Here is a 21,591-nt window from a genome sequence, read left to right on the forward strand (position 1 = left end):
ATGAGGTGACCATTGATACTTTATTGAGTTCAGTGCAGAACATTCTGGAAAGTTGGGGTGGAACGTCAACACAACCAAATGACAGCCCAGGAGGTCACAGTGTGGCAGGTCGCACAAACATTTGCACACTCTTAAGGCGGCGACCGGCCCATACCGCTCCGTCGCCCCCGTTGAGGTTGGCCGACTGGCAGTTGTTATACCACCAGCCTCCACCGTGTGTCGCTGCACAGTTTCCCACCCCTGTGTCGTTGTCTCGGTCCCAGGTGCTGAACTTCATCCCGTTGTGGGACACAGAGGATGCCGCGTCGGGCTCTGTAAGGGCGTCTCCTGAGGTGCCGCTGTAGCCAGAAACATGTAATGGGTACCCCTCCTCCTCGGGACCCACCTTAACGATGTATTCTGCAGTAGTTACGCCCCCCTCCCCATCCTGCATGTCCACCCTTAGCAGGGTCTCACCCTGGTTGGTCAACAAGTGGAAGTTCTGGTTGCCGAGCCACATCTCCCCCCTCCCCTGCGCGTCCACACTTCCGAAACCTTCGCGATATTCGACCCAAGTTCGGTTGAAGTTGAGCAAGCTGTTCTCTCTCTGCTGGACTAACAACCAGCCGCCCAACAGCCCCTCCTGGAGGCAGTAAACCCCCACGAGGGCGGCGGTGGCAGAGGCTTTGATGTTAAACATGCCGCTTGTTTCCCCTCGGCTGTGCTTGTGGAAGATATCCACGCAATCTGAAACACATCATTTTCCTTCTTCAATTTCCAGAAAGTTCAACACAGATGCTAAAGCTAAAAATTAGATTCAATTAGTCTTCTGTTCCCTAACTTTTTGTGAATAGTGCATTTTTTGAATAGGGCTGACGATAAGGCAAAGGCTCGCAGAATGCGCCCTTACTCTACGTCGGAGATTGCGGTACCTTTTCCCGTGTAATCGCTGTGGCGTTGGACGTGCGCGCTTTGTATGCTGCGAGCGTACCCGTCGGGAATGTCGTCGTCAATGTGGTCACTAAGGAACTTTCCCATGTCGAAGCCCAGCTCTTTGAAGGTCTCCGAGAAGCCGGTTTTAGTATCTGATTGGCTTCCTTTGACGCCGCCCACGTTAACGGTCTTGATGTTGGTGGAGACGTGACTCAGGACGGAATCCAGCTTTCCCGTGGTGCCAGACACCCCCTGACAGGCAGGACCGCCCTCTCTGGTCTCCACTAGCTTTTCCACGGGGCCGTCGTTAGTCATCTCCATGGTTTTCTTGGTCGTTATCACGCAATTGTTTGAGTCGATACTGGGAAGGTGCCCGTCTTCAAAGTTGCCACCGCCACCAAACAAGTCTCCATTGGGGCCTCCTGAGATTTCAGAGATGGACGCGGAGGAGCCTGATGCAAAGATGGAAGTACCTGGAACTTTCGAGATGGTTGCAGGAGAGGAGTTGGAACCTTCCTCCTCGAGTGTCAACTTGAGCGATTTCACCTGACCAATGTAGAAGAAGATAGTGTAAAATAAGTGCCTGGGCCCAATACAATCTATAATGTACACCGTTTCAGACTGTTTATATGAAAGCGCCACATATGCTAATGGCAATTGCAAGGTGTCCTGACCTCGCGGAAGATGTCTTGCACACCCTTAGTCTTGTAGATACCGCCTGGCAGCGTTTCTTGCAACGGCCTGCTTTGCATCACTTCCAGCTGGCGCACGGACTGGATGCTCTGCACCTGCTGGGCCTGAAGCTGATTCATCTGGAAAAGGAAGTGGACGCTCACCAAGAGGAATGCGACGGTCCTCTATGGCATCGGTTCTCAAACTGGGATCTGCAAGCCATATTGGCCATTTGCAAAATACTTTGCTATCACTTACATATGTCGTAGAATTTTTAAAAAGTGAAAACGGGGGACCAGCTCACCAATAAAACAAACTCCCCCCTCCTTTAGCTTTGGGCCAACTAAAGGCACCAATGTTCAAAAACCTGATTGAAATGAGACATTGCCACATTTTTTTGCTTGAAATCAATGGACTTTGTGCTGCTCCTGGTGTGCGCACCTTGACTACGGGTGTGTAGGGGGGGGGGCAGTATTATACAAACATACTGTTGCCGGTCTCAGCTCCTCAGTAAGCCACAGTAATATTAGTTGTTCTTCAAAGAGGATAAAGAAAATAGGCCTGTGAGTATGGGTTTATTGTCATATCCAATGTTTCTGTTCAAATAGCCTCTGGTTTAAGGGTTATGTACGTAACTCGGAAAAACGTCAAAGTCTGATCACTTGTCTCTCGAGGCACCACTGTATTGAATTTATTTCAATTGAACGTTAGAATGACGAAGGCGTCCTTGGAAATATTTCTCCCCAAACGCAAAAAGTTTGAAAACTCTCTGGTGTACGTCAGACAGCAGCTAACCTGTTTGTCCAGAGCCACGTAGCTGTCGTGGTCCACCTGGTACTCGGAGTAAGTCTTGCAAGAACCTTTACAGGAACGCAACTTGATGTCGATGTCCACCTGGAGGGAGAAGAACGGGACCTTAAGGAACTTAACTTCTTCTTTTGATTTTCCCTCAACATGGCAACAGAAGACTCGCCTCCAGATTCTGCATGTCGGCCACCTGATCCGTCACCCGGTCGCGGAGGGCGGCCAGGACCCGCAGCTGCCTGTCGATCTTCACCTTCATGTCGGAGATCCTCTGGCGAAGGCTCTGCGCCAAGTTGTAGTAGCGGTCGTCTTGACCTGCGGAAGGAACATCAACGCGTCATCCTCAAGTCACACTCGTGAAGGGCGGGAGTCTGAATAACCGCGGGGACCAACCGGAGTTCAGGATGAGCTTCTCCTTCAGGTAGTCGTACGTTTGCTTGGTCACCCGATCGGCCGAGTGATGCCCGTCTTGCTTCTGCCCCACTAAAGTTCGTATCTTCTCGATTTTCTTCTGTAGGCTGTGATCTTGGTGGTCCATCAGACCTTGGATCCTGCAGCCAGACGGGCACTTGGGACCCTGGCGGCAGAGGTGCAAAAAAAAAAAAAAATACACTATGTACTTAAATAGAAAAAAAATGAATTGGTGAAAGAAGTAGTACTGCTTTAACTCAAGTAAAAGTCATAAAAAGAACAGCCAAAATACATTTTTTGTGTCTGTCAATGATGAACTATTCCCATTTTGTCAAGTGGCACAACGACAAAAAAACATCTCTATTGTGTGAAAATCCTCAATTCAAACCCTAATGCTGGGAAGAACCACTTTCCTTCATCTCACTAAAGGATTCTTATGCTTTTTTCATTTAACATTGCCCAGCACCACATACTACGTGTGACGTGTTGCCCACTCGGTAGACATTGACCCTCTGCGGTCCTGTCCCAAGGTTTTGTTGTCAACGGCGGACCTGCGAACCCCTTTGAGACTCTTTTGTGATTCAGGGCGAAACAAATGAACTTTATTTGTCTTGAAACCCATACCCTTGTTTGAAACCCTCGATCTGGCGTACTCGCCCAGGAGCACAAAATAAATTCACACGCTTACGCACACTCTCTCTCTATTGCCCACAGACGCACACACTCACTCACAGGAATGCACTCTTACATACACTCTCTCTTTCACTCACTCGCTCTCTCGCTGGCATCACACTCTCTCACTCTGGAACACACAGTCTTAACGATCGCTCTCGAGCACACAAAAACACACTTCACTCTGTCTCACAGACACACACGTACACTGTCACTTAAACACTCCTACTGTCTCAGACACACACACACACACGCGATGCTACGCTAACATTACCCAGTCATCGTCGGTGCAGAACGGCCACTCCTTCTGGGTGGCGCACTTGTCCGAGCGGGTGTTGGGCTCCATGGGCCGCGGTCCCCTGGGATCCAGCCCGCTAACCTGTGGACATTTTGTGTTTTGGGTTAATGTCACTTGACGTTCAAACAATACAAAGTTGTGTGTCATTTTCTCACCAGCGAGGCGGCGGCGCACACGAGGACGAGGAAGGCCGCCAAACTTGGTCGTTGCATCTCGTCGAATGTTCCAAGGTTCCAGGAGTTTGCTGGTTTTGAAGACGCCCCCTGACGCTCGTGACTCAGTCAAGGTTGAGCAAACCGTCGAGAGGGTGACGACCTTTTGTGTGGCTGCACTTTGTACACAAACATGGACGTGCACTTTCCCGCCATGTGGACACCAGGACGCTAAGTGTGGTAAGTCATGTTCGGTAGCTGGGACTTTAGTGGGGACTTGCACAACTTCTTCCGCCACCACCGTGTATAAAAAAAGCATCGGGAGCAGTTCACAATTCATATGTGCCGTGACAAAACTCCTGCTGCTGATTATCAAAAGTAACGAGCGCAGATCGCTTACATTTTTGGATGAAAAAATGCTGATATCAGGACGAAATTTTAAACGTTACTGATGAAAGGAATCCGCTGCTAACATCACGGAAGTTGCATTGGGCCAGCACTACTGATTCTGAAAGCCTCGGACAGGATTAGACAAAGAAATATAAAATCTTAGATCCACATCATTTTCATTTTGAATTAATGAATACAAGTTCATGGCGCAAGTATTGGAACTTAGGTTGTAAATGAGGTCAGTGCTTCTGAGAGCATTTAGGCCTTGCTGGCTCAGACCGCTGACCACTGAGTGACCATCAATAAACTTGACTGACAGGGTACATATATTTTTCTTACACAATAGAGGTCTTCAGTACCGTTCGCGACACCTTAGAGGACAAACAAGCTTTTATCATCAGGTGAGGAGAAAAAGCTGATTGGCCGAGGCCGCCAAGGGCGCAGAGGAAGGCGTCGTCTCAGCCGAAAACTTTTGCATCGTAGTCTACCTTTTATATCAAACATGCGAAACATTCATAAACCACTTCCTGTTTGGCAAGAAGAATGAAGGAAGTGACTTGATTGTCTTTATTATTTAAAAACAAACATCAGCGTGGTGAAGAAATGGTTAGCACATCTGGATCACTGCGATTGGCTGGCAACCAGTTGAGGGTGTCCCCCGCCTCCTGCCCGATGATAGCTGGGATGGGCTCCGGCACGCCCGCGACCCTAGTGAGGAGAAAATGGATGGATGGACATCTGCATCACGCTTCTGAGGTTCAGGGTTTCTTCTTGGCTCCGCCAGGTACTTCCCCACCTTCCAAAAACACGGATGTGAGTTACTCTAAATTGTCCAAAGGTGCAAATGTGAGTTTGAATGCGTGTTTGTTTATATGTGCCTTGTGATTGGCTGGCGACGAGTCCAGGATGCACTCAGCCTCTGGGCCAAAGTCCGCCCTAATAGCCTGTAGCTTCCCCATAAAGAAAATCAAGCGATGGATGTGGAAACCTTCTGTTCACACGTCAGTAGCGTTGAGGCAGGTGGAGGCGACTTCCCGCCTCCCCTCTGCCATCTTCGTCCTCCCTCCGCCTCCTGCGTCTTTGCGCGCACGCCGCCCCCCTCTGCACCTGAACTTGAAGGCGGCGAGGAAGGCAGCGCGGTAGTTGCGGTTCATCCATCCGTAGAGCAGCGGGTTGGCAAAGGTGGAGCACATGGCCACCACGTGGAAAAGGGTGTAGAGCAGGCGGAAGTGCGGCATGTCCGGCACGCTGCTGTCGATGTCGGTGGCGAGCTGGAAGGCGTGGTAGGGGAGCCAACTGACGGCGAACACCGCCACCATGGTCACCAGCATTTTGGTGGTCTTGCGGCGGCGGCGGTGGCGCTCGGACCCCGCGGACGCTCCGTCGCCCCCGCCCTCTGCCGGGCTGACGTGACCTCGCAGCTTGGACCAGATGCGGGCGTAGGCGAAGGAAATAATGGCAAGCGGAAGGAAGTACTGCAGCACCAGCATGGCGACACTGTAGACCGTCCCGTCCGTGCTGGAGCCGGGCCACTTCTCTGTGCACACCTGCCGTCAATGGCGCAATTGAATTCCTCAGACACAACAGGAAGTAGCACAGATGGGGTCAAGTCATACATGTTTAAGTCTCAACGGAGTCTTGAGTCTTAACCTTCAAGTCTCAAGTCGTAATTAATCTAAAAGTCCCAAAGCAATTCTCATGTCTTAAACTTCAAGTCTCAAGTCTTTTAGTTTTTGTCAAGTCATCAAAACAGTGACTCGAGTCCCAATGACCGGAGTCCCCATTTCTGGGACGAAGACGGCGTCCTCCACCTGGATGCTGTGTCCCGGTCCCAGCGTGAAGGATCCGTACTCTCGGAAGATGGCGAGGGGGCTGGCGAGCGCTGCGCTCAGCAGCCACGTGAGCGCTATGACCCCGAAGCACGTGTCCTTCCGCATCCTGGTCTCCAGGTGGTGAACGATGCACCTGGAACCACGGAGACACGCTATGACGCAAGTCGCTATGACGGAGACGCCCGCCCGGCCGCTTTATCCGCCAGCCCTCCCACCTGTGGCGATCCAGCGCGATGACGTTGAGGGTCAGAGTAGAAACGTGAACGGCGAGGCCCTGGGCGAAGGGCACCAGGAAGCAGAGGGCGCCGCCGAACTGCCACTCGCCCTGAAGCGTGTAGACCAGCGTGAACGGCAGACACAGCGCGTTCACCAGCAGGTCGGCTGAGAGACGGGAAGTGGCGACATTTAAACGGGGGTCGGCTCAATCCTTTGCAACAACTAATATCATTTTAAATTTAAAACAAAAAAAAAACTCTTCCCTGCCTTCATTTTGGCCCAAGTAAAAGTTCTATTATGATTGTGATATATCATTTTAAGTCGCTCTTTTTTTTTTTTTATATATTGACATTTTCTAAATTCACTGGTATCTCATCCCTTACTAATCTTTGTCTTTAAAATGGAAATCTTTTGACTTTATTCTCAGAAGATGACTTTTTTTTCCTCCCAAGGGAAATTTTGTCATAATCCGAACACCACTCAAAGGTAGCTACCACGTGTGCTCCTAAATACCATAGTAGTTAAAAAAGCTCGACTGTTTCGAGAAAAAAAAGGTCAAAATATTACAGTGACAGATTTGTTTGCTATTTTTGAACAGTACATTTTCTTTATTGTTTTGAAATTATGTTTAAATTGTGTTTTGGACGTACCGACTGCCAAGTTGGCGATGAAGAAGTTGGTGACGGTGCGCAGCGACTTGAAGCGATAGATGACGTAGATGACCAGAGAATTCCCCACGAGCCCCAGCAGGATAATGGCGCTGTAGGCCGCGATCAGGACGACCTGCCACGAGCGAGAAACACGCCGGCGTCGGTGGGCCGCAGACCGCTCAGGCATCGACCCGGCACTCACCTGCACGCCGGGCAGTTGGGTGGGGTCTTCGGGGAAGGCGGGCCCTTCCGCCCAAGGGGCCGCCGCGTCTGCCGCGGAGTCGTCGTAGCTGTCGCCATGGTAACTGAGGTTCGCGGCCGCGGGAGGGTCCCGCTCGTCGTTGACCCAGTCCATGTCGTGCGTTCAATCGCGCGTCTCTTAAATCGCACCGGTCACGTCGGCCGGTTTGGCAGGGTCATGGCGTGTCGTGTTGTGTCGCCTGTGGGAGGGAAGAGGTTGAGGAGTTTCCCTTGATTGGGCCGTTTGGGAAGAAGAGCAACGCCTGCCATTTAGCAACGCGAGTGGACGTTGATTTATTCATCGATACGTTTTCCCGCCGTCGCTATTTTTGGCTCGCTCTCATCCGGAGGAGCCTGCGTGCGGCCGTCACCGAGATGCCACGTGTCTGTCCGCCTTTCACCACGTAAACAAACCGACGGGGACCGAGCATAGCGCCCTGTGGAGCCCCGCTGCGAATACTAACGTTTTCCAGACTGGACAGACTGATGATGTCATTAGAATGTATCTTACATGGCAGCACCGTAGACATCAAATATAAACAGACCCCACCTTAGCGCGGAATCGTACGTAAGCATCGTTGCCATGCTGAATGTGACTTTTGACTCTGTGTGTTATTTTGCCAAGAGAATTTGCTGACTTTGTGGCTAATATTACCAAGTCCCGTATGTGCATAATACTGAAAATTCCTGCGGTGGAGCCAGTCTCCAAACAGTCTTTGCTATTCATTATTATGAATCTCCCCCGATTGTTGTTAGTTGTTAACATTTAACATTTGAACATCTCATACTAAGTAGGTTTTCTAAAGAGAAAGCCAATGACGTGTTTGATTGATTGTTTTATCAGAACACATTAGCAGACATTTTTTTTTTTACCGTATATTATGAAATATCATAATATAGAACAGAATAAAAGCAGCAATACATTACATCATTCGGATGTTTATATGTTTAAAGAGAAGTAAACACGTGCATGATCCTAACTTTTTTGTCTGTAAATACTTTTTGACTTGTATCATAAAATACAATAATTGGCTATTGATTTACAATACACTCTGTTATGTAATTGTATCCAAACAATTCATTCATGATGGCAGACACGCTTGTTCAAGAGATGAAGCCTCTGACATCATCCCCCAAAATAAAAGTGACACTTGGACAGTTCATCTCTCTAAATATTATTATAAATATATGTTAAAAGATTGACACACTGACCAGTGGCGTTGCCGCGGTTCTGCCTCCAAATGTCCTCGTCGGTGCAAACAAACAACAAAAAGAAGACAGCTGCTGTTGTTTACTTTTCTAAATCATCCATCGCCTCGTCACAGGAGAGGAGCGCGTTGCATCACTGCGCGAGGAAGAGGAGGTGGCGAGGAAGACGAGAGCAGCATCACATTGCGGAGGCGGGGCCTGCGTGCAAGGACGAGGACGATGACGGAGGAGGAAGATCAAATCAAAGTGAGCAGGCGGGAGGTGGCAAAAGGCACCGCCATGAAAAGACATAATACCGTAACATAACTTAAAAACTCGTAAATAATACGTACATGAAAAGTACAAAATAACTGCATTGGCCAGGGGGTCTCAAAAGTCACACGCAACCCTTGTAAGGACAAACGCTATTTCGTTTTTTTTGAAAGATGGATGGATGGATGAAATAATTATAATAATAACTCAAGCAAACACAAGTGCTGTGGGGGCGTCTGGTGATCTGCTTCCCCCCGTCGAACATCCCAAAGGAAGATCCCGCCCGTGCAGCAAAGCACACAAAGAAGCTAGTTGTGCTAATGCTACACGGCCGAGCGCGGCGAAGAAAGAAAAGCTGCTTAGTGAGGGTCAAAGTGCACGGCGTCTCATTAAGATGGCACCATTTAAGCCCCCCTAGCGTCACTTACGAGCAGTGTTGGGAAGATGACTTTGGAGCAATTACAAATTGCTCTGCTGAATATGCAACGATAGCTCCTCAAAGTAATAGAACTCATTACGTGAAGACATTTTGATTGTTTCATTTTGAATCAACCTTTGGAGGTTTCCTTGAAAAAAGTGGATTGAAACCATAGAAACCTTCTCAAAACCTCAGATACACTTTGATTGGGAAAACCAGAGAGAACCGAGCAAAAGCGTGACACAAAAATACAATCGGCGCTTTCGTGGCTAATTTGCAAATGTAACTCAAATTGTAATCGTGGACATTTCCAAAAGCAACTGTACTTGAATTGCACATTTCCTCCCAGTAGTGTAATGAATTACAATTACATACATTTTGTGATTAAATTGCATAATCTCATTACATGCAATTAGTTACTCCGCAAAACTGCTTACGAGTGCCCCAACTTACAACTTTTGAGTTTCGAGCAGTCGCATTTTTTTTTTGCTTCGTGTTGCATGTCAAGATCGATGTCGTGACGTGGAGAAAAAAAACAAAATAAAAAAAAAGAGAGTAATGAAGGTAGTGTCATGCCCTCGCATGTGGGCAAGGAGAGCTACAGTTGCTTTTTATCGAACGGGAGAAGCAGTCATAGCACACAAATACCAAATGAGAGCACTCGCAAGGAGCAATTTGGAGTCCAGCTCTTGATGCCGCGCACTAGGCCACGCCCCTTAAAGGCAAAAATCCAACCCACAAATTCTACAATACAGTGTTATTTGCGAACAAGAGTGCGAGGTGTGTGTTCAGGGAGACGGTGACGTGAGAGCAGAGGCTCCGTCACGGTTGCCACGCATACGACTTGCACGTCCGCAATGCGCACCTTGCAAAATAACTAGCAAGTTTTGCAAAACAATGCCTACCTAGGACCATCCATTTTTAAGTACACGGCCATAGGAAGAAAAAGTTTGGACCCCCCCGAGTGTGTCCCGTTTTGGTGCGCGACCATATAAGGGCATGGCGCAGGGCCGAGGTAAAGGCTTGGTGCTGTGTTTACTGGTGCAGTCAACTGGGAGGAGAAGTTTAAAGTTTTTCCTCATCTTATCTAGCATTCTTCGCTGACACTTAAAGACGACTGTTTGATGTTGCCGAGCAATCGGAGAAGTCGCAGGAGCAAAACGCAAGCGGAGCCGCAGGATTTCGCTGATGACACGCGTGCGGATACGAGGGTGGTTAGCTATCCTGGAAGACCGGAGTCCGTTCCTTAGCATTAGCATTTGCGCACGTCTTCAAGAGTACACTGCGAAAACCCCAATCGAACCCAGAATCAAGATCTCAAACTAAGACCGAACACGAGCGAGCTGCAAGAAATCGCAACTGAAACTGAAAGGCTGCGACCGCTGCTGTACTTTGCACATTTGACCTTGGCTGCGCTCACAAAAATTGTTTTTCAGAACAGAGACTCTCCATGCTTTGCTTTCTAAATATCAAATTAGATATAAAGTTACTATGTTAAACGCAAGATATGCTGTATGCTGTACAAGGACAGCAGTTTTGGTGTAAGAGCATTTCACTTACTTGAAGCATTTTTAAGAAATGAATAAGAAATACTATAATTCTATCGGAGTCGAAATTTTAAAACACAAATTTTAAGATTTGGTCTTTGGGTTTTAATCTTGAATCTTTAAAAATGTTCCTGTTCTATTGGCAGATCATTTTTTATATTCATTTCTGACTTTACTTTTATTGTTGCTTTTGGAGTCATATTTGTTGCATTTATTTAGCTTTTTTTCCCCCCTAAAATGTATTTATGGTTTCATTAATTTTGTATTAGTTTATTGCATTAAATGGAATTTATTGCACAGTAAATCATAAAATACAAACATTATTCAAATAAACAATTTTACCATTTTTTAAAATAAATGCTTAAGTAATTACAATTAAATGAATTATGTAAAGAATGTGAATCCATTACTTTATTTTGATCGCCATTTTATTGCTGTTTTTAAAGCTCAACCATAAATGACTATGCGTCCATTCTCAAAGATCACACGCGCGCAAAAAATCGACAAGACGGTCGCCGAGACGAGATGCTGCAGCTCGCTGGCGTCATCGGTTGCCAACAGGAAAACAAAAATAGGCTATCGTGAAGGTCCCTGGAGGTCGCCCCCCACAAATGCGCACGCACTTTCCTCTCCCTCCTCGCCACGGAGACGAGGTGTGTGAAGGAGCGCACGCCGGCTCCTGATGTCACCGACGACGTCACGTCAAGGCCGACGCCAAGGGAACGCCGCCTGGGCGTGGGGAGGAAGAGAAGCGTGTTCATTTGCCGGAAAAGCAGCCATCCATTTGCGGCTTGTCCTTATTAGGAGCCTCTGCCAGCTGACTTTAAGCATCCTGGACTGGTTGCCAGCCAATCACAGGGCACGAAGAGACTAACTAGTCACACTCACATCAATGGACAAGTGATGAGTCGACAACGTGTGCCCGTTGGGAGAAGGAGAGGAAGAAAAAGAAGAGAACATTGAAACCAGATTTCAAGCCTGAACTGGGAAGCAGATGTGCTAACCACTTGTCCACCGTGTTGCCTCACACACGTACGTTCATGCCCTCTTGATTGACAGCTGCCTGTCCTTCTCAAGGCCGACAACAAACAATGAGTCATCAGGATGAAGATAAAAGACGAGAGGAGGCGGGCAGGGGGAAGGGGTCGCCGAGACGACAGCGGCGGCATCCTCGGCAAAGGTCGGGCCGAGAGCCGGAAAGCGGGAAATGGCGCCGGGTTGCGAGGTCAAATCATCAAGAACCTTCCTGAAGCTTTCCGAGACGCTCGGCCGGAAAATAACCTCCCGGCGCGACGATGACGAACGTCGTCGGCGACCGTACGCGGTAACCATGACGACAATTATCATCCATCCCCCCACCTCCGTGGATCGTTTGCGAGCAACACACCTGCATTATGCGAGGTCGTCACACGTACGCACGCTGCTCATTGAAATGCTCTCTCACGCTCAACAATGCATTTTTCCCCCCCGCTCGCACTTCGACTCAAACGCTCTGACCCGACCGAAACGCAATCTCACAGCCTCCGCAGAACGCTCACATACACAACTGAATATTTTCTCTTGCGCGCACACTACTAAAACACGCACACACTACTGAAATGCTCTCTCATTCTCCTGAATCTGAGCTAACACACTACTGAAAATATTTCCACTCACACAGACGCACACCTCTAAAAAGCTCTCACACTACTAAAAACACTTTTGCACACACACACACACACTACTGAAACATTTTTCCGTCACACACCTGCTGTTTTTGTTTTGCGCTGACACACACACTCCTATAACGCTCTGACACTACTGAAACACTCTCACACATCAACCTGTCATGCACCCATATGAAACTGAAATTCTCACACATACTAAAAAAAAAACGCACATTTGAGTCGTACGTGTGTTTGTGTGAGAGCCTTTCTGCCGTGTAGTGAAGCGGCATCAGCGGGGCAACGAACGCCAGCAGCCGCCTTTCGAAATGGCCTCCTTTATTAATTACATTACATTACATTACAGTCCCGTGAAAACGATACAAAAATTTGCGCGGCGAGGAAGACGTGGGCAGCGTTAGCTGGCCATCCAGAGCGTGAAGGGGATGAAGACGGCGGGCAGCGCGGTCCCGGAGGACACGCCCAAGCAGGCCAGGCACAGGAGGCCCAGCAGCCCCGCCAGAACCGCGTTCCTCTGGTCTCGGATCAGAGACTTCAACCACTGGCAGAACTGAAAAAGACACACAGAAACAGTTGTCAAACTGGGATTCAATTCAAACACAGTAAAGCATAAATGCACACGTAGCTAAATGCCTTATTGTGACAAAAATGTCAATAAAGCTTGCCAGCAAGCATTTTGTCCACACTGCAGAAAGTTTGGAACCTTTTGTATTATTATGTTCAACAGTAAGCGTCTCAGATGAGGATACTTTTGGTTTGACTTGAATCCTCCATGAAAGCAAACCAGTGATTCTCAAGGTAGTAGTAGTAGGTGGGCTCCCTCTAGTGGCAACAAACTGTCTATTCATTAAACCTTCACACAGTAGAAAATGTTTTGGCTTTTTTTTTCAGTACATTCATTTGTTGAAACAGTTCAGTTGCATTTAACTTTAAATTGCAATACATTTGCATTTTATATTTTAGAACTGTTTGCTTTCAAACATTTATTTTGGTACAAGCCTACTTTTAATTGAATAATTTAAGTGCAGTGTTAATGTTCAAATGTTCTCGAAGCGTTTTATGCGGCATCAGCTGCAACACGTTTGCCTTTGTGCCGTCAAACGCCACCGATCATCGCCAAGCTAGGGTATGCCCCCCCCCCCCCCATTTGACCACGCCCATCTGACCTGCTCCGTCTGCAGGCTGCGCGCCGCTCCGTAGCGGCACCACGTGACGAAATGCTCGCAGTTGTTCCACAGCAGGCTGTAGGGGGCGCTGCCGAGCAGGCGCTCCGCCCGCCTCGCCGCCTCCTCGGCGTCGGGCTGGCCGCGGCTACCGGCGGCGCGCTCCATGGCGTGCGTGTTGAGCCGGACGCTGGCGCCGTACGCGAAGTCCTCCACGGAGTCCACGCGCACGCTCGCGCGCTTGGCGAGCACGCCGAGCAGCAGGCGCGCGCTGGTCACTTTGCTGCGGAGGCGGCGCGCGTCCGACGTGACGGCCGGGAGGATGTCCGGGATGAGGTGCGCCACGCGGCCGTCGCCCACGTAGATGCCGAAATGCGTGAAGAGCGTGCGCGGCACCTCCAGCAAGTCTCCGCGCCGGTAGACGCGCTCGCGCTCCGGCGGCGGCGCGCACGTCACGAAGAACAACGCCAATTTGTCCAGCAGGAAGGCGAGCGCGTCCAGCATGACGTGAGGAAGACGAAGACGATTTTGTCCGGCACGAAGGGGATCGCGACCACCATGACGACGAATGGGCCCGGGCACACTGGCACCGGGGGCGGGACCAGATGGGCGTGACCGGCGACCCACTTTTGGGCCTTTCAATGGCTTGACTCGAAAGTAATTGAAAGTGAGGCTGCTACAGCGCGCCACCTCCACGAGGGGGCAGCAGACTTAGTCGGACGCTTACTACCTCCACCACTGTGCAACTTACATTTGATATAGCACCAACGAAATCACACACACACACATTATTTGGCCACCCAATGGGGGCGCAGGACTCGGACGTGGGCGGAAGTAAGGGGGAGGGGTTATATGGTGCGCGTAAAGAAAGAGCACTTTGTTTTCTTTCTCCTGCAACTTTTCACACCTACGCACACACACCATTACACTCACTCTCAAACACTCTTACACGCTCGTAAACACTAAAAAAACTCACTCACAAAGTATGAAAGGCTTTTGTGTTGAAGCAGACTGACGTCACCGCTTCCAAACCACCAAATGCCGATTTGTGCCCCCGTGTGTTGACGGGACAAGGACAACAATCCACGTTGATTGACAAGCGGCACACTAACGCCGGCCAGATGTGCGGCGGCCGCCGCGCTACGCTAGCGTAGCGGAGGGCCAAGTTGTCAGCCAGACTTCGCGCGAAACCGATACGCACGACATCAGAGAGGTTAAAAGTCGTAAAAGACTCCCAGACGCGTGGGCGGGACACGTCGACACCTTTTATTTCCTGCCGCTGACGGACACGTTTAATGAACGCTCAATATGCACCGGGACCTTCTTCACCGCGATCCGAGGAATTCAAGAGTTCTCCCGAAACGCGAGGGGGGGGCCGACCTGGCAGCGGTCGCCGTGACGACCGAGGGCCTGTTTGCAATTAAGGAGGAAGGGACATTCCACAGAGCGAGGCGAGAGGTCGCCGCTCCGATGAAGTCCGCTGAGGTCGTGATCCGAGCTGACAGTCGAGTCCTCCGTTGCTAAAACGGAGCGTGTGCGCCTGTTAACCGAGCAGGGGCGCGAGGTCGGGAAGTCCACGGAGTTTCAAGTCCAGCAACATCTGAGCCAAGGCTTTTCCCTGCAGGAGGTCCACACACACAAACACACGTGTTGACAGACAGCCACCCCTCGTGCGTGCGTGCGTGCATGCGTGTGTCTCACCTGGGGGTCACTGCGCAGGGACGCCACCCCTCCCCCACCAAGTGAATTCTTCAAGACAAAATTGAGTCCGTTGATCCCTGGCAGAGTGTATCTGTGCACACATAAAAACACTTGTAGCCACGGCAACAGAAGTGCGTGTTCCCACACTAATGAAGCGTCTGTGGCAGCCATGTTGCGTTTCATTGCCTCTTTTATAGCCCTTGGTCAGGCTAATTGCTATCACATGCTTAGCACACCGGCACCACTGGTGGCAAAGTAATGAAAAACAAATATTACATGATTGTACTTAAGTAGCAGTTTCAGGAACAGCGGTGCCTTGCGATACAAGTGACTCAATGTAACCCTCGCGGATTGAAAACTACATCGCTTAGCCTTTCGGTTTGCTAGCTTAACGCTAAATAGCGTCTATGGTGTGGTGCTATAAACCTTCCTGCAACGGATTTACACAAATGTAAAGCAACACATGTAGAAAGAGTGATATTCTTTATCCTCTGCGAATAACTAATATTAGTGCCGTACTGACGAGGTGGGACGAGTTGAGACTATAGGCGTCTGTCTTGTCCGTCTTACGCAGCCCCAGGTGCAAGCCGATCGGGCACACCAGAAAGAGTAGCACAATGGCCATTCAATTGAAATAGTGTGACAAAAAGTGTTTCATTATTTCTAGCTCAATAATGTCATTACTTTATGTCTTTATAAAGTACAATAATATGCAGGGTTCAACTTGACTATTTTTCCAAAGACATTACTCCTTACATTTGAAAACAGATATTTGTACTGTCAACTTTTTTGGGGGTCAAAATAGATTTGTTACGTTTTCCAACACTCCTAGCTGACAAAATGATGTATAGATAAAAAGACGTCAATAGAATGAGGTACAGTCTACCGCATTTTCTTCGTACTTCTGCTTAAGTTCAGAGTTTTTCCCGGTTTGGCGCCACTGTGAACATAAACAGTGGATCCTTTCAGCGCCAAGATTTTGTGTGGTGGCGGCGAGAGACATTTGGGACCAATTAGAAACAGAACATCCACAGCCTGAAGTACTCATCTGCTTAGTCATGACGGGTCACGCTGGTCTGCAAACGTTATTGCGGTTGCTGCCGGTGGCCCGCCCGCCCCCAACTCACCGGGTCACGGCGCCGTGCGTGCCCGCCGGGAAGAGGTGGGCCAGGTATTCCTCCACCACAGAGCAAGTCAGGTGTTTCCTCAGGTAGGGGAAGAGGCCGGCGTGACGAGCGATCACTCCTGCGCGTGAAGCTAGCGGTTAGCTTAGCGTGAACAAACACCACGGCGCGGGGCGGGTAGTTCGCGTGGCTCACCGATGTTGGCGGAGTCTCCTTTGTCGCCGCTCCTGGCGTAGGCCAGTTCTTCCAGCGTGTAGCAGTGCGGCCCGCCAGGAAGATCTGTGTCATCAAAACCGCAACATAGACCTTTTCGTAATGGCGACCCGCGTACTGTTCCATCGCGAAGAATCAACTAATTAAATGCCCAAACTGCGCATAATGATCAAGTGGCTTCATCCATCCAGCCATCCATTTTCTGTATTCTTTTCCCTTATCCTCATTAGGGTCGCGGGCGTGCTCTTCAAATTTGATTTTTATTTAATACAGTACATTTTTCGAATACAGTTCAGTTGTATTTAACTTTGTTTTTTTTTTTTTTTTTTACTTTTGCATTGAATATTTTAAACAGTTTTTGTTTACGTACAATTGTGTGATACATTTCAATGGAATCATTATCTAAGTTTCTGTTTTTCCTATATTTAGGTGCAGTGTAAATGTGCAAACTACGCAGCATGTGAGTTGTAAATAATACAGCACAAAAATATTTAATAAAATTTCAGTAATTAGAGAGCGGAGTAAAACGTTTGAGAACCACTGTTCTGCAGTGAGATGCACCTCTCAATAATACTGCAGTGAAGTGTGGTATGAGGACCACAAATTGTACGTGGGCTCCCTCCAGTGGTATACAAAAGAATCACTGACTTAAATAAAAACAAACTTTTTAATATATTACAAAATAATATATTAATATTATTATATTAATATATTAAGAAATAATATATTATAATATATAACATATATTGAAGTTCATACCCATGCAAACAGCCTCTTTATACTTTTTTTGTTTCATCCGGTGCGGTACATTTTTAAGTACACTTGAGTTGTATTTAACTTTCAAGGAAAATGCATTTGAATTTAAAGCATTTGTTGAAAGAAAGAAAAAAAAAAAGCAGTTTTTAACTTGTATGTACAGCAAATTCCTAATCATATCATTATATTTAGCAGTATTTTTTTAAATCGTTGAATCTTTCCTGCATTTAAGCTCAGTGTTAAAGTTCAAACTGCATCATGTTTCAGTGTGTTACTTGACTTTATTGTCGGTCATTATGGTGGAACTTGAAGAACTTAGTATTTCTGATGCGGTGTTAATGTTTGAATAGCAGTGTAATACTGTGCATATGCTGGGTACATGGGTCACCGTGGCAACCGCCAGCCGCTCACCTGCGTCAGGCGCTTCCTCAGCCCCCTCGGGAGGGACTTCCTGCTCGGGCGTGTCAGGCCCCGCCTCCGAGAGAGACTCCACCCACTGTCCGTCCACGTGGATGTCCAGCTGGAGTTGAGATTTGGGATGGTAGAAGAAGAGCGGCTTCAGCACGGGCGACCTTGAAGACGACGACGACATCAAGGTGACAAAAAGTTGACGGGCGAGGTGGGCGCGTGCGTGGGTTCTACTCACACTCGGGGACGCCCGCCCACGATGCCGCACAGTCCGGGAGCTGCGAGCAACAACACGAGCGGCACATGACACGCGGACCCAGGTCACAGACAACGCGGAGACCGGTTCGGCACCATGAAACCACTACGAGAACGAGGGCGGCGGTCGTACCCATGCCGGTCCCGGCGGGGGCGATCTCTCTGGAGAAGACCTCCAGCGCCTTCTTGTCTTCGTGGCGGACGGCCAACCACAGGACCGCCTCCCTGGCGTCCTGCACGGCCAGCGCGTTAGCCTCGCGGGCATCGTGATGACGAAAGGCGGAGGTCTCACTTTGTTGGAGCCGTTGGCGCCGTACGTGTCCTCCGCTCCCAGAACTTGGATGTTGACGGCTGTGAAGTCCTCCAGATGCAAATGCTTGAATATGCGCCTCGTCCTGCGTACACACACGCGCGAACATGCGGTATACTACACCAAAAAAGTTTGTAACGTTTGACTTGGGAACAGGACATTTAAGGATGAACCTAAAATGCAAAACTACCTTTTTTCCAACTGACAACTTCTTGTACGTAGTGTACGTTCTGGACAAACAAACCTTTTGATGATGCTCTCAGCGGTCCTGCGGGCCTTTTCCGCCGCTCTCGGCCCACCGAGCGGACACACGGCGGTTGCGCGAAAGCCGTCCATGTAGGTGGCGCACACCTGCGGACGGAGCGGGAAGTGTCGAGGTCTGCGGTGTAGCCACGCCGCCCGCGCGCCTGTCATCACAGCTCACCTTATAGTCGCGCGGCGGAGCAAAGCCTTTGGCGCCGCTCACCTTCACGGCGCCGCCCTCGACACCTGTGCCCACACAAAACACACCGGCATCAACACCACCGTGGAGATTAACATCAAAATGGCGCACGTACCGGGCACTTCCTGGATGAGAACGCGGCTGAAGTCACAGATGACGTCAGGCAGCACGTATCGCCGCGGGTCGCCAATCTCGTACACCAGCTGCTCGGCCGCCGTGCCGAACGCCACCAGGCCGCCCGTCTTTGGCGGTTTGGAGAGAACGAAGGAGCCGTCGGCGGAACATTCCACCACCGGGAAGCCGACGTTGTCCCTGCCAGAGGGCGGCGGGGTTCACCGGGGCTTAGCGGGGCTCTCGACGGGCGGCGCGATTCTCACCAGTCTGGGACGCGGTGCCAGTCGGTGAAGATCCCGCCGGTGCTCTGAGCGCCGCACTCGATCAGGTGGCCCGCCAGACTGAACCACGTGACAAGAACCAGTCAACACCTCAGCCAGGAGGCATGTACAAGTGGCAACGAGTCAACAAATTACTGAATCCACCGGTCAACGAGTCAGTGAATCAACAAAACAGCAAGTCAACAAGTCAAAGTGTCATTGAGTCAACTTGTTAGCGATACAAAGGAGTCAAAAATCAGGGAGTCAAGTCGAAGTGCCACTGAGTCAGAGAGTCAATGTATCAACCAGTCAACACGTAAACGGGGAAAAGTAACCCGAGTCAAGAAGTAACGTATTGGCAAGTCTACAAGTAAACCAGTCAAGCTGTTATAAGTCAGCAATTTAATGAGAGAGTGAGTCAAAAAAATCAATGGGTCAATGAGTCAACTAGTCAAGTTTTCTTACCTTCCAGCAGCAAGCAGGTCCAAGTCGCCTTTTCCCCATCCAAACTACAAAAAGGCAGAATGTGAACACAATGAGCGAGCGGTGGCGTGTTGTCATGGCAACCACATATCTAAAACCCCAAAACGTTGAGGACGTACGGCGTGCAGGAGCGGCCCGAGAGCAAGGGCGCTGTCCACGCAACGGCCTGTAACGACAATGTCGGCGCCGAGATCCAGACAGCGGCGGATGGGCGAAGCCCTGCGCACACACACATCAGCGCGCACGCGCACATGAGATGCGCACACGCACGTGAGATGCACACTTGAGCGTACACGTACCCGAGGTAGGCGTTCATGCTGTGTAGCGTTTTGGGCAAGGCGCGGGTGCTACCGTCGTCGGCCATTTTGACCTCAGCGAGGCAGCTTCTCTGAGGAGACGAGGTATGAAAAAAAAAACGAGTCGACAAGTGAACAAGTCAGTGTCAAAGTGTCAACGAGTCAGCAATGAGTCAAACTGGCAATGAGTCAGCGAGTCCACGTGAGTGAGCCAAAAAGGAAATTAGTCAAAAAGTAAATGAGACAACAAGTCAATCAGTCAAAAGTCACTGAGTCAGCGATTCAATGTGTCAACAAGTTAGCAAGTCAATGACTCAAAAAGTCACAGTGAGTCAAAAAGTCAATGAACCAGTGAGTCAAAGGTCACCAAGTCAGTTAGTCAACAAGTCACTAACCAGAGTCAAAATCAGTGAGTCGTCATGTTTACGGCAGAACAGCGAGCGCTTGTCATCCAAAATCAGGCGGGGTTCCTCACGTGGGCCATGAGGTCATCACCCGTCACCACGGCAACCTTGAGGTCCAGGTCGGCCTTCTTGACGACTTCCCGTATGGCCGCGGCGCAGGCTAGCGGGTTCACGCCGCCCGCGTTACTGACCACACGCACACCTGCGAGGACAAGGTCGGTCGCTATTGGGAACACCTTGCCGTTGCTATGGGAACAGCAGACTCACCTTTCCTGCGGATGTCGTGGATGGACGGCGCCAAGGCCGCCTGGACAAAGTCTGGAGCGTAACCCAGGTTCTAGGAGACAACGCCATCATGTGAACGTGTCTCACACGCACGCGCGCGCGCACACACACACTTACGGGCGCCTTAGCCTTGGCTGCTGTGAGGAGCGACATGGTGATCTCACTCAGGTAATCAAACACCAAGAAGTCCAGTTTGCCACCATGGATCAGCTGAGGCACTGCGCTCACACACACACACACACACGTATGAAATACGAATGCTACGTTAGCGTTAGCACGGTGCAGGAGGGGGGGGGGGGTACCTGAGGTGGCCGTGTCCCCCCAGAATCCCGAGGCGCATCCGATGCGCACCGGCCCCGCGGCCCGGCAGGTGTCCGTCAAGCGCCTCTCGGAGCGTGTCAACCACTTCAGTGTCCTTCCACGCCACAAAGAACACGCAAACATCTTCGACGCAAACGACAAATAAACACAACAACAAAGAAAGAAAAGGAACAATTGCTCAGTTCAAGGTGCTTTGGACGCACGTCCGGGTCTGTCTTCTTCGTTTCCTTCTTCAATTTACCGCGGTGGCGCCCCCTCGTGGTGGAAAGAAAAGGTGAACACCTCTGACTAAACACTTTTTTTTCAAAATAAACTCCTACCTCATAAAACTCTTCCATAATCCCAAACCACCAGCATTTTCCGTTTCTAAGTACGTCAACTTCTGTTCGTCCGGGTACAAAGAACCAAGCATCGCTTTCGGTTTTAATCCGTCTCATATATACTCTTTCCTTTATAAATTTGAAGTAAAGAAATGGCATACAATTAAATGGTGATATATGTTTTACGCCAAGAGATGAGCGGCGTCGGCGCTCGTGCCGCTTTTCCGTCCATGATGGCCAACACACACGAACGTTCACTTAACATCGTGTGAGGTGGCGACTGACCAAAAAAGAAAGGAAGCCAAGTCGGCACCATTTTGTCGCCTGCCTGAGAGACGTGCAGTCAGTTAGGTTGGGTTGGGGGGGCGGAATACAAAGATGGCGAGTATAGGCCACA

The 21,591-nt window shown here is 49.6% G+C and overlaps 4 protein-coding genes across 7 annotated transcripts; all 4 read right to left on the reverse strand.

Moving 5' to 3' along the window:
* Position 1: 1 nt before the first annotated feature.
* On the reverse strand, positions 2–4,080 carry fga (fibrinogen alpha chain). The gene is made up of 8 exons (XM_061763975.1): positions 3,925–4,080; positions 3,746–3,850; positions 2,782–2,965; positions 2,558–2,703; positions 2,380–2,478; positions 1,587–1,724; positions 912–1,458; positions 2–726 (listed from the first exon to the last, which is right to left on the reverse strand). The coding sequence occupies exons 1-8, from the start codon at positions 3,979–3,981 to the stop codon at positions 95–97; spliced, it is 1,908 nt and encodes a 635-aa protein (XP_061619959.1). The 5' UTR covers positions 3,982–4,080; the 3' UTR covers positions 2–94.
* A 783-nt stretch (positions 4,081–4,863) lies between these two features.
* npy2rl (neuropeptide Y receptor Y2, like) lies at positions 4,864–8,619 on the reverse strand. Of its 3 annotated transcripts, none has more exons than XR_009786794.1 (6): positions 8,462–8,619; positions 7,010–7,449; positions 6,359–6,524; positions 6,123–6,276; positions 5,190–5,858; positions 4,864–5,107 (listed from the first exon to the last, which is right to left on the reverse strand). XR_009786794.1 is itself a non-coding variant. In XM_061764019.1 (6 exons), the coding sequence occupies exons 2-6, from the start codon at positions 7,362–7,364 to the stop codon at positions 5,307–5,309; spliced, it is 1,158 nt and encodes a 385-aa protein (XP_061620003.1). In that variant the 5' UTR covers positions 7,365–7,449; positions 8,462–8,618; the 3' UTR covers positions 4,864–5,306. The 3 variants fall into 3 exon arrangements, 2 of the variants coding, with proteins under 2 accessions (XP_061620003.1, XP_061620002.1); XM_061764019.1 differs by having other exon boundaries at positions 4,864–5,858; positions 7,010–7,142; positions 7,212–7,449; positions 8,462–8,618; XM_061764018.1 differs by having other exon boundaries at positions 4,864–5,858.
* Positions 8,620–12,568: 3,949 nt separating this feature from the next.
* Positions 12,569–14,526, reverse strand: LOC133472748 (lecithin retinol acyltransferase-like). Its single transcript, XM_061764048.1, has 2 exons — positions 13,506–14,526; positions 12,569–12,889 (listed from the first exon to the last, which is right to left on the reverse strand). Exons 1-2 carry the CDS (start codon positions 14,004–14,006, stop codon positions 12,737–12,739), a joined length of 654 nt encoding a protein of 217 aa, XP_061620032.1. The 5' UTR covers positions 14,007–14,526; the 3' UTR covers positions 12,569–12,736.
* Positions 14,527–14,747: 221 nt separating this feature from the next.
* Positions 14,748–21,209, reverse strand: lratb.1 (lecithin retinol acyltransferase b, tandem duplicate 1). 2 transcript variants are annotated; one of them, XM_061763976.1, is made up of 19 exons: positions 20,856–21,121; positions 20,671–20,771; positions 20,536–20,605; positions 20,340–20,470; positions 19,868–19,956; positions 19,688–19,787; positions 19,551–19,594; positions 19,089–19,166; positions 18,827–19,023; positions 18,694–18,758; positions 18,514–18,620; positions 18,252–18,354; positions 18,093–18,192; positions 17,943–17,982; positions 17,708–17,868; positions 16,523–16,606; positions 16,331–16,448; positions 15,204–15,294; positions 14,748–15,120 (listed from the first exon to the last, which is right to left on the reverse strand). In XM_061763976.1, exons 1-19 carry the CDS (start codon positions 20,995–20,997, stop codon positions 15,046–15,048), a joined length of 1,896 nt encoding a protein of 631 aa, XP_061619960.1. In that variant the 5' UTR covers positions 20,998–21,121; the 3' UTR covers positions 14,748–15,045. The 2 variants fall into 2 exon arrangements, 1 of the variants encoding a protein (XP_061619960.1); XR_009786791.1 differs by lacking the exon at positions 14,748–15,120 and having other exon boundaries at positions 15,264–15,294; positions 17,708–17,816; positions 20,856–21,209.
* Between the last annotated feature and the right edge of the window lie 382 nt (positions 21,210–21,591).

The sequence above is a fragment of the Phyllopteryx taeniolatus genome, chromosome 23 (genome assembly GCF_024500385.1).
Source record: "Phyllopteryx taeniolatus isolate TA_2022b chromosome 23, UOR_Ptae_1.2, whole genome shotgun sequence".
NCBI classification, from domain to species: domain Eukaryota; kingdom Metazoa; phylum Chordata; class Actinopteri; order Syngnathiformes; family Syngnathidae; genus Phyllopteryx; species Phyllopteryx taeniolatus.